General features: G+C 40.6%; 2 protein-coding genes across 3 annotated transcripts; one reads left to right on the top strand and one right to left on the bottom strand.

Moving 5' to 3' along the window:
- The first annotated feature begins 11 nt into the window (after positions 1 to 11).
- Positions 12 to 2,291, top strand: LOC145462406 (uncharacterized). Its single transcript, XM_081445929.1, has one exon. The coding sequence runs from the start codon at positions 849 to 851 to the stop codon at positions 2,289 to 2,291; it is 1,443 nt and encodes a 480-aa protein (XP_081302055.1). The 5' UTR covers positions 12 to 848.
- Positions 2,292 to 2,896: 605 nt separating this feature from the next.
- Positions 2,897 to 11,097, bottom strand: LOC145462384 (uncharacterized). Of its 2 annotated transcripts, none has more exons than XM_081445892.1 (8): positions 10,327 to 11,097; positions 8,645 to 8,934; positions 7,520 to 7,790; positions 6,490 to 6,677; positions 5,683 to 5,899; positions 4,949 to 5,193; positions 4,454 to 4,736; positions 2,897 to 3,161 (listed from the first exon to the last, which is right to left on the bottom strand). In XM_081445892.1, exons 1-8 carry the CDS (start codon positions 10,746 to 10,748, stop codon positions 2,897 to 2,899), a joined length of 2,181 nt encoding a protein of 726 aa, XP_081302018.1. In that variant the 5' UTR covers positions 10,749 to 11,097. The 2 variants fall into 2 exon arrangements, with proteins under 2 accessions (XP_081302018.1, XP_081302019.1); XM_081445893.1 differs by having other exon boundaries at positions 4,454 to 4,733; positions 10,327 to 11,096.
- Positions 11,098 to 11,148: the final 51 nt, after the last annotated feature.

Raw genomic sequence — 11,148 nt, 5'->3', positions numbered from 1 at the left:
GGCCCACTCACTTAAATTGTAAAATCTCTTTACATGCAAATGAAACATTCAAACAGGCTGATAGGACAACGGCAGGCGGCTTTCCGAGAGGACACTAAAACAAACTCCAGTACCGGAACACAATATTAGCGACCAGTTTCTTGAATTTTCCATTCACCAGGCTTGTTTACCAGACCTTTACCAGAGCCTGGTCCCTACCCTGAGCAGTGACGTCAGCGATTATGTCACAACACCCGCCTTAGGCTTCGCGCTTGTAAATCTGGTAACTAGCGACTGGACCTTGGCTAATGAAATTTCAAAGTTGTGACGTGTGGTCAAGATTCCGCTGCCGGTCAAAATATTTTTAACCTGATTTGGAGTTGTCTAGTTAAGCTAATAAAAATTAATTTAATGTGCACGTTGCACGATCTTAAACTGAATCGAAAATTTTCGTTTGTCAATATGAATAAAGTGCCGTTGGTCACTTTTTACTGGTCGATAAACTTCAGTTAGCGAGTTTCATTCGCTTTCTAGTTAGGTTACAACGAGTTCAATCATTTGCACGGAGCTGATTCACGGAGTAAACACGACACCTGCACAACCTGTTGCTATTGTTTGTTCAGACATTCCAAGGCAAAGGAAATTAAGTTTCCTTTTAATTTTAATCGTGAAAAGACTAACGGATGGAACAAGAAGAAAGAAAAAGTACGCCTTGAAATTAAATCCAAATGGGCTGAGAAAGAGGATTTGGGGAGACGCGAGAAAGAATGAAATTGTTTTGACTTCGAGTATGTGCTGAAAAATGTTTCAACCGTGGTCTTTAAATGAACGTCAGCGATAGAATACCGCGCGGGACAAGGTAGAGAACGATGACAGTTATTGCTGAGGACAGCTATGCCCTGAAACAACAACGAAGTCACAATTCTTCAACCCAAGGACATTTTAGAGCCGTTTTAATCTCTAGTAGTCTAAGCTGTCTTATAACAGTTCTGATCATTTCGTTTTTATTACGAAACACCGCGTTTGTAAACATTTACATCCCGAATTCACATTCAACTGAAAATAATGATAAACATGATCAGGAGCGACGCTCATATTCGAAGAACGTCGAGTTAGTAATGTTGCCGTTTGCTGTCAAACAAGGCGCAGTCTGTCTGGATGGTTCCCCCCCGGGTTATTACTTCAGACAAGGACATGGGACGGGCAATGACAACTGGATTATTCACTTCTTTGGTGGAGCTTGGTGCTTCGATGAAGAGTCTTGTCTTCAACGGAGTAAAACTCGTCTAGGATCAAGCAATTTCTTTCCACCGCACCCTCCAACCCTGCAAGGAATCCTTTCGGAAGACGACAAAGTAAACCCGGATTTTTACAATTGGAATTTAGTGCTGCTGTGTTACTGTGATGGAGCTTCATTTACTGGTTATCGACCAGACCCTGTGAATGTAAACGGACAGTACATCTACATGCGAGGCAAAAAAATCCTCGAGGTAATCATAGATCAACTACTTCAGAGCGAATTCCGACATGCTAATCGCCTGCTTCTCAGCGGAACGTCGGCTGGTAGTTTAGCAGTAATGATGAACGCCGACTTCATCCGAAATCGTATTCCTAAATCGATAGATGTTCGTGCATTGGCTGACTCGGGATACTTCGTAGACGTGGCAGCTTTCAGTGGAGATCCTATTATTAACAGGCATTTTCAGAAGATGTTTGATGTACACAACTCTGTTAGCGGCGTCGACGAAGACTGTGCTAGAGGCTTGCGACCCTCGTTTCGATGGAAATGTTTATTTCCTCAACATGCTTTCAATTATGTAGACACGCCTCTTTTCGTGCTGCAATCAGCTTATGACGAGTGGCAGCTGATTCACATTCGTGGAATTAACTGCCAGGTCCCGGAATACAGCGATAATTTCACATTGAAACGAAGTCTGTTTCGTAGATCAACGAAAGACGTAAGCTCTCCAAGTAAACCAAGCCCTGATCGTAACTGGAACTACAAGCATATCCACGGCATTTATTGCAGGCCGCCAGAATGCACGCGCCGTGAAATGTCGGTAATTATGCAATACAGAAATGTGAGTTTGTACGCCTTGCGTCCTGTGATGCAGTCAGCTAATTCAGGATTGTTTTTAAGCTCGTGTTTAGAGCATTCCCAGAGTTTGTACGATGACACTTGGAATGGAATCTTTGTGAATGGTTTCAGCGTAGCCGAGGCTGTTGGAAATTGGATGTTTGAGCGGACAACACAACACCAACATATTGACTGCGCATTCCCTTGTAATCCTTCGTGTGCGAGCGTGTGGTGATGCCTTGCCAAAACCATAACTCCACCACTAACCGAGGTGCTAGTAACGCTTTTACTGGAAGTACAAATTTTCAATAATGTAACTCTCTTGTCGTCAAATTATGTACTTCGTTTCAACAGGAAAGGCAGAAGTGTTGTATACAGGAAAAAAACTCCTTCACTTTGCGGGTGGCTTGAGTAACTTGCACATACCAACACGATGAAACATTTTTTTAATCCCCAAGTTACCCACTCAGTCCCTTTGTTTTTGTTTGTTTTTTTGTTTTTTTTATGATTATTATTACTCTTGCTACTTCTGCAAATTACTTGTAATAGCAAGCACATCTTGGGTTTAGGAATAAATGATGATGCTTTTTAAACTGGTTAAGGGAAATCGAAAGCGACTCGTTCAAGTTCGTGCTCCCTTAATGGTTACTGACCCACATGGCTAGTTAGTGTTGATAGTTACACAGAGTTCAGCTGCCGGTTGATAAAACTCGGCTACGCGAAAGACTCCCTAAAATTACGTATTCGTGGTTTGCTTATGTCTTTACTTTCAAATTTCTCTAATTTTCATTCCCTGAATTAATACTCCCGGCTTTCAACAGACCGTAATTGATTTCACCATCAAATGATGCCACTGTAATCGTACACGAATGGTGTACGGAAAATGTTTCCCCTGTCGTCCTCAACTAAAAGAGTGGACGCTTTGTCTTCCATCTCTGTCCTAGAGAGAGCGAATTTGGTTGGTGGGTGTGGCTGTAGGAATTCCCAGTGTTGGTACACTTCACTGTGTTTCTTGTCCCAAAGTTCAATGAGTCTTATCCCAAGAGGCGCCTCAATAACAAGCTGGTCCTGGTTATCTGTGCCGGTCATTCCTTCACCTGTATCACTGAGAAAAAAATGAGAAACGAAACATATAAACAAAAGGGACCAAGGAAAAAAACAATTTTTTGCTTTTCAGAAACTCCAAAACTGCCTTGTCATGGCGTTTGAGGCAGCGCAGTTATTGACAGATTTTACAATGCCTTAGTAAAGTTCAGATAAATTTAAACTTGCTTAAGCTCCGTCCACACTACGTCGGAGCAATTTGAAAACGAAGGTTTCACTCTGAAAACGAATCAAATGTTTTCAAATGTCCACTCTATGTCGGAGGAATTCAAAAACGCAACAATCACCGGTCATTTTGGATTTGGATTTGAGAAAAACTCGGTAAGGGAAATCACATGATTATGGTGACCACAGCGCTTTCGAAAAGCTCGGCTTTTAACATGTTTTCCGTCCACTCGAAAACGAAAAGCCGGTGTTTTTAAATTCCTCCGCTTTGAAAAGCGTTTTCGAAATACTCGGTTTTCGTGCCGGATTAGTGTGGAGGGTAGGTCTAACCGTAGAAATAAAGCTGCGTTTTCAAATTTCGCTGGCGTACAGTAGTGTGGACGCTGCCTCAGCAAGCATTCAGGTTGTTTATCTCCGCAATTAAGATTTGTAGGAATCGTCAAGTATACCAGTGTTGAAGACTTGATTAATCATCGCAGTTATATGCACAACTTAAGCAGTTGTGAAATTAAAGCCTTCAATTTCACAACCGCTTAAGCTGTGTGTGTAACTGCGATGATCAATTAAGTCTTTATGTCTTTCTCTGCAGTTCAAATATATGATCTTTCATATATTTTCTTATATTCTTCCCCATCAACGGGTATATTACGACCTCACAATGTGACCAGCTCCCAGTTGGCTTGATAGCTCAGTTGGTAGAGCACCGCACCTGTATCGCAGAGGTCATGGAATCCCGTTCAGGCCTGAATTTTTTTTCAGGCTTAAACTTCGCAACTGCTTAAGTTGTGTGTATAACTGTGATGGTCAATCATGCCTTCATATCTTTCTCCGCAGTTCAAATATACGATCTTTCATATACTCACTTGTATACAAGCTAAGTGTCACTTGTACACAAAATTTGCCCAGTGCTTCTCGACTAAAACTACACGGAGCAAGAAAAGAGGAAGAGACAAAATAATGATGGAACAATCTGTTTATGGATCTACTCGGCTGATAATGTATTCACATGTATATGTGAGTCAGGCTGACAACAGAGGAAATCTGACGTCTACCTAACCACAAAAATAATTCTCATCACAGCTGTAGACGGCTGTACGGATAATATTTGATATTTTTTAGTGAATTAACCTGCTAAGAAGAACTCCAAGCGATCCAACTAGCTTTCCACTTGTTCCAATAATGCCCAGAATTTTTCTCCCAGGGGGAGGCCTCAGGTGATATTGGTCTCCACCCGTCCCTCCCATCCATATACTTGATTTGTAGTTCGTATGCAGTCTAATGGCGTCAACCCATCCTCCAGCTCTGACGTCAACAGCTGTGATGTATTCATCCGGAGAATTGATGATGAAGGTATACCGCTTACCCAAGCCATCTGTGCCTTGTGGCTCAGAGAGAACTTCCTGACACTCTGCTGGGTAAAAAGACAAATAATGAACTGTCGAAATAAAAAATAGTACTCGGTCAAATATTTTATTGAATAAGGGTGCTATTCCAGGCATCAATGAATTTCTGTGGGCCATCAGACACAACTTTCTTTGCAATCTGAGTATGCAACAGAAAACTATCCCACTAAAGTTGAACTGATCATGAAGTATGTTTACATCAAATCATTACTCAACGCACCAGTTTCAGATGGTTCTTGATTTCCTATAATCTGTATGCAATTAACATACTCATCAGCATGGACAATAAAACCACCCAGCACCACACTCTGAGACTCAAGCCACTTGACACTGTTGAATAACAGCTGGTTCATTAGATGACAGCCGCAACAATTACCCACAGGGCCACAAACTGTACTACACCAGTGAACCATGGGCTTGTTAATGACCATTTCATCATCTGCTGGAGTACAACTGGACAACCATCTAGAAATGTAAAACACTTGAATTGATACCCTAGTCCAGAAGGGATACTCTGTTAATCTTTGTTAATCTTTGGGTGGGACTATGCCGCTGGCACACTGCAACCCTTACCCTATGCTACATGTAAGACCATGATCAGCTTGAGTTTGCAATCCTATTCTAGACTCCCCCACCCTATCCCAGACTAGCTATTTTCCATGCAGTAGTAATTCTGTTCTCGTGAAGTTCTCACTTAGAACCCTGGGTGAACAACCTTGCCATCCACTCTAATATTTATACACTGCTTTCCCGGTACATAATACCCTATTATAGACCAAAACTGTCTGATTTCTATACCCTGTCCCGGACTAAACTGCCTGAAAACCATACCCTTGACAGCAGCGCATACCTTTATGACTTATATATGGGAGTACCTCCCGGGACACTAGTGCCCAACAGTGACACAAGATTGTTGATGATTAGGTTGATGAACAATTTGTAGTAAAATCTCACTTGTGATATCTGAGCAGCACAGCAGAGGACCTATACCAGTGTGCCCCATGGCACCACTCATTGGGTGTGGCAATGCTTGCATTTCCATAGGAGGGACTCCTAGTGGCACTGCTAACAGGTGTGGGAACAAGGCCTTCAGCACCTTGGGTGCCTGTGGTTGACGCATGTACAGTGGCCAAAGGTTTGTCAGCTGAGTTTTCTTCAGTGATACTAGCAGCTTAGAAGGACAAAGGTATAAAGTTTTAAAGAAATCAATGCACTGTATCAGGGGTGGATCCAGGATTTTTCTTAGGAGGGTCACTAAGGGATGGCATAACTGACTGGTGAGGGAAACAAATTTTAAAAGTGAATACGAAGAAGAAGGCTTCATCTCAGGTGGGGGGGAGGTGCACCCTCTCCCTGCACCCTCCCCCTAGATCCGCCCCTGTGTATTACGTTTTTAAGCTGGTTGTTGCAGAGTCACTCACTGAAAGTTAAGCAAGAATGAAACCTTCATGAACTTGGTTATTTACAATTCAGTAAAAATAATTTGTAGCCCAATTAAACTTGACAACCAGTTGAATCCCAACCATCATCGTCATCGTAATTTAAGTACTGTTCTAGAAAACTGATTCCAACTAATGTGTTTCTGTAATCTATGTAAGATTTAAAACTTCTCAAAGCCAGTGTCCATAACACAACTGCTCTTGAAGACATGTTATTGAGTGTACTTTTAGTTGTATTTAATCCTATCCTTTGCATGAATTTTCAATTTTGCATTGAGTATGAAAATGATTCAAGGATACCAGAAATAAATTTTTGCCTTACCAGACTTTGCTATTACTGCAATGTCCTTTCCTGAAGGTGGTGGTTTCCTCCACATGGTAAATACACTATTCATGTCATCAAATCCCCTGCCCATAATTCCCTTGGGTGTGTGTGCCAAATCAAAGCAGTGTCCAAGTTCATGTATAGAAGCACCAAGACCAGTGGCGTAATTTGCCCAATAGGTGCCCCTGTAAAGAATAACACTTTCAAAATTATCAACAGCTAGCACTTTTAGTAAACAACAACTTTGTGGAGATGCGGTGGCCTTATGGCTTAGTGGACTCGTCTCCAGATCAAGGGGTCCAGGTTCAAGACCTAGCTGGGAACATTGTGTTGTGTTCTTGGGCAAAACACTTTACTCGCACAGTGCCTCTCTCCACCCAGGTGTATAAATGAGTACCGGCAAATTTAATAATGGGGGGTTAAACCCTGCAATGGATTGGCATCCCATCCAGGAGGGAGTAGAAATACTCCTAGTCACTTCATGCGACTGAAACTGGGATAAGCTCCAGCTCGATGGGCCACTTGGCATGTATGCAGACTTAACCTTTTTTCCTTGTACCAAGAAGTAAGAGTTTGATTTGTCAGGGAACCCGACAAATCATTGAAAAAAGTGCTGCTCAAAGAAGTTCTAAATCAGGAAAGGATTAAACGTCTCTAGACAATTCAGTTCTTCCCATGCGCTTGGGTATTCCATTTAGATAACATTACTGAACAGCAAATCCCTAATTATTTTGTTCTGCCAAATAAGTGTGATAAAGTTGTGATAAAAAGTAAATAAATGTTTTGTTCTGTTTGTGCAAAGCGCGAGAATGAGCTAATCTGCCTGTTCTCCAGGCTATTCATTTTTTCACTTTTATTAATTGTGTAAGCTTTGTGATCCTATTCTTCATAAATAGAGGAAAGGATATTTGATGACAATTTCCCTCCTGCAAGCAGGGTTTCAAAGCCTATCATTCTGTTACCAGTTGATGGTTTCACTATCACTTATTGTAAATGCCCTTGCACATGGCCAACTTGTTCCACGTACCTTCCACCGCTGTCATCAAACAGCTCTAGCTTGTTAATTATTTGACTGTTGGTAAAACATGGTACCAACTCTTGAATGCTTGATGCCCAAGTGTGCAGTCCTCCTGTACCAAACAGTGCCAGGTATCCCCCTCCAAGTGCAGTGTGTGCCTTGATGTACTTTGTAACAAGCTTCTCATTGAACTGATCAGGGGGAGGTGGGTCATAATGGGTGCAGGACATAAAAGTCCAAAACTTACATTTGGGGTCATAAAGGCTTGAGAACTTCAGTTCTGAGAAATAAGAAAATGGTTGACAGTCAATAACAATGTCAGCAACCCAACAAGCAGAATTAAATATAATTTAAGATGGATCCTTTATTTTTCTTTTCAAAGTTGAGATTCTGCCTAAATAGCTCAACTGTTATGACACTGTTAGAAAAAGCAACTTGAAATCAGTGAAATGACACATTTTGACAGTAGTCTTTTGAAAAAATTAAAAAAAAAAAAAGCCAAAAAATGTTTCAACACGGTTGGAACATTTTACAGATCAAATGCCTCCTTACCCCCTTCCCACTTCTAGCCCTGCATACAAGCATCACTCTGTAAAATTTCCCAGTTTTGTGAAGCTTTAACATCGCAATTTCAATACAAGTCACTCACAAACTTGGCTATTTTACCAACTTTGAGGAGCTTTTTTCGGCAGTATTGCCAGATTTTCACTACAGAAAAAAAACACATGACAAGGTCTGTGACTTAGACATTTTACAAGCAGATTGGAACCTGTTGGTAACCTTATTTTCAACGCTGGCAACTTATCAGTAAACATCCATGGATGACGTATGACAATTCATTACAACATACATCCCAGCCATTTTGCAGATAAGGGTGTTCAACTTAAGAATGGGAATGCTAAGAGCTCAGCCATAGACATTATGTTACATGCATTATGGTATATACAAACATTTTACTCTGGCTCACAATATCACTGGATTCCCATGAGCTTAACAAAACAGTTCTCAAAACCATAACTAGGGAAAACTGCCACTTAATCTCCCTCTCTAAAACTAACTCTAATAACTTGGTAACTGTGCACTCATGACAACTTTTGAATACATTTGCCTAATTTTGTATGAAGCCCTGCTTACCCTTGCTAAATGTTTCATATAATTGATCTCCTGTCATGCCGAGGACTTCACAAGTCATCAATTTACTGGTAAATATGTGGACCTTAGGTGAACCTGTATCATCCTCCTCAATCCGGAATGTTCTGTGACCTAAACCATGTTGATACAAGCTTTCAGCTGTGAAAGTCTGAAGAAGCTGAGCATTGAAAGAAAGTCTTTTTACTGCAGAATCAACATCACATGGAACATCAACAGGAGCATCAAATGATCCATCGCTATCAGCACACCTGACATAGACTACACGGACAAACCTGTTGAAACATAATATGCGCCATATTAATTTAACTAAAAATGTAAATCATAGCAGCTACATACTAGTACTGTAAAATAACAAAAATAATGACCCTCTTTTTTGATGTTATTGTATAGCAGGATTCAGGAGCCTCTTCGTATTGTTTTTTCATGAAAACTACTTTCTTAGCTTGTAGCTAAAATGGGCGCAAATCAACTTAGTAATAGCATGAGATGTCAGTCATCTCCCTCCTTTAGCATTAATAGGGAGTTTAAGCAAATCGCTATGGCTGGCTCTGATACGGCTGCCGGAAGTAAATTTCTCCCAAAATGAGACACTGCGCATCTACGTCGGTTGCATCCAGCCGTAGTGTGAAATCTGACTACGTGAGTCGGGATGTTTTGCCGTAGTGGCTACTACGTCAGGTTTATTTCGCTTCTCTGACCCTTTACAACGGACATCTCGGCATTTTAAGAATTCCATTGGATACTACATCCTTTAAACTCAATTTAAGTCAAAGATTGTGTCAAGGTTGCCTTTCATAAGCTTGTAAATCTGTATCCTGAATTTACGATAAGTTTTGGCAAAGGTGTTGGAATGGCAAAGCGAGTCAAGTGAAATATTCGTGTTGAGCACGAGGTTGTTTTTCTTCGGTTAAGTTTGCTTTGAGGGTTTAGTGAAGATGTTTTACATCTGGATAACTATACAATGCTATTTTGCTTCTTTGAGTATTGATCTATTTGTGTTCTTCACTCGATATTCTTTGAGATATTTATCTCTGAAATTATATATTTCATCCATCAAATTGTTATGGTACAAAGTGTATGGCATTCACTTTCGCTCAGAAATAATCTGTTCGTCCTACCAAATAACAGCCATTGTCCTTTGAGCGAAGCCATTTGGCTGTGAGAAACTAAATAAAAGAGATTTTAAACTCCCTGGCCGATGTTTCTTTAATCTTTGTATTTCGCTTTACTCGCTAAACTTAAAACTTGGCAGACCACCGAGACGTACTCTCCCCAGACCTTTTCAGTCACGGCAGCCATAATAGCACCAGCCGCAGTGATTTGCTTAAACTCCCTAATCTTGGGGTTAATCCTGAGGGTGGAAGATGACTGACATTTCAGGCTAACTTAATAATATCATAGCATATTTATATGAAAATTTTAACAATGTACCACTACATAGATCAGATGCAGGCCATACCTAATTGGATGTTGCTTGGCTACATGTAACAACCAATAACAAATTAAACCCTACACCAATCTCTGTAGTATAAATTGTCATCACTATGGAATATCAAATGTCTCTCTTTCAAGGAAATAACTGAGTGGACAAAGAGAGGCATTTGTACTTCAAAGGTGATCAGAACTCAGTGTAACAATTTTATGGTGATAACACACATACTTACCTTGATATTGTCAGTGGTTCATATGTTAATTTTAAATTAAATTCATGAATGTCTGCTCTATCCATTACTTTCAACCGAACTAAATTTTCTCCTGTAATAAGAGGAACCACCACCTTGAAACCTCCTTTTACTATTGGCCACATCATTTGATGATCTCCAGTTTTGATCTGTAAAGTCCACTTGTCTTGGTGTACTTGAGATGTATTCTTGATGGATGTTGAGTCCAGAATTTGAAGTTTATTACCTCTTTCTGATTCCAAGTTTTTTGATGTTTCTGAAGCAGGCATTTGTAGTGGACTCCTAGGACCAGCTGTTTCCGCATTGTTACTTATTACTCCTTCTATTAGCACTAAAGGGTAACACACAGTCTCGTTCTGTGAATGGTTTAAAATGAGAATTTCGGGTATAGCCTCCAATTCCATCGTGGCTTAAATATCTCTTTTAAATTTTTTGTTCCACAATGAAGTTTTCAGTTTCTGTGTCACTGATACCCAACGAAACAGGAGAGTTTTGCAGACTTTTTCCTAGATTTCCTGCAGCAGGGCACTTCAGCCAGGTTTGATCATCACAGTAGTTTCAATGCTCTATACTTATTCCAACAGCTTGTAGTGACTTTGAAGCTACGTCAAATCATCCGTGACGTGTCTGCGACAACATTGTTCCAAATGGCGAGGAAAATTTCGAATACGTGTGGTTTCTAGGGAATTTTTTACGCATTATTCAGAATGTAACTTGTCGGCCGCCATGTTTGTTTTCATTTTGGGCAGAGAATGGAACGAGTCGAATCCAGTCTCCACTCAGGTTCAATGTGTTGTCTGATCA

The sequence above is a fragment of the Orbicella franksi genome, chromosome 12 (assembly GCF_964199315.1).
Source record: "Orbicella franksi chromosome 12, jaOrbFran1.1, whole genome shotgun sequence".
In the NCBI taxonomy this organism is placed as follows: Eukaryota; Metazoa; Cnidaria; class Anthozoa; order Scleractinia; family Merulinidae; genus Orbicella; species Orbicella franksi.
Note: the sequence above shows the minus strand (reverse complement) of the source record. Positions and strands in the feature narration are given on the sequence as shown.

Coding starts and splice junctions, on each gene's coding strand:
- LOC145462406 (XM_081445929.1), top strand. CDS start 849: ATGACAGTTATTGCTGAGGACAGCTATGCCCTGAAACAACAACGAAGT.
- LOC145462384 (XM_081445892.1), bottom strand. CDS start 10,748: ATGGAATTGGAGGCTATACCCGAAATTCTCATTTTAAACCATTCACAG. Junction 5,194..5,682: donor GTGCTGCTCAGATATCACAA/GTGAGATTTTAC, acceptor TTACATTTCTAG/ATGGTTGTCCAGTTGTACTC. Junction 4,737..4,948: donor TCAAGAACCATCTGAAACTG/GTGCGTTGAGTA, acceptor CTTTTTACCCAG/CAGAGTGTCAGGAAGTTCTC.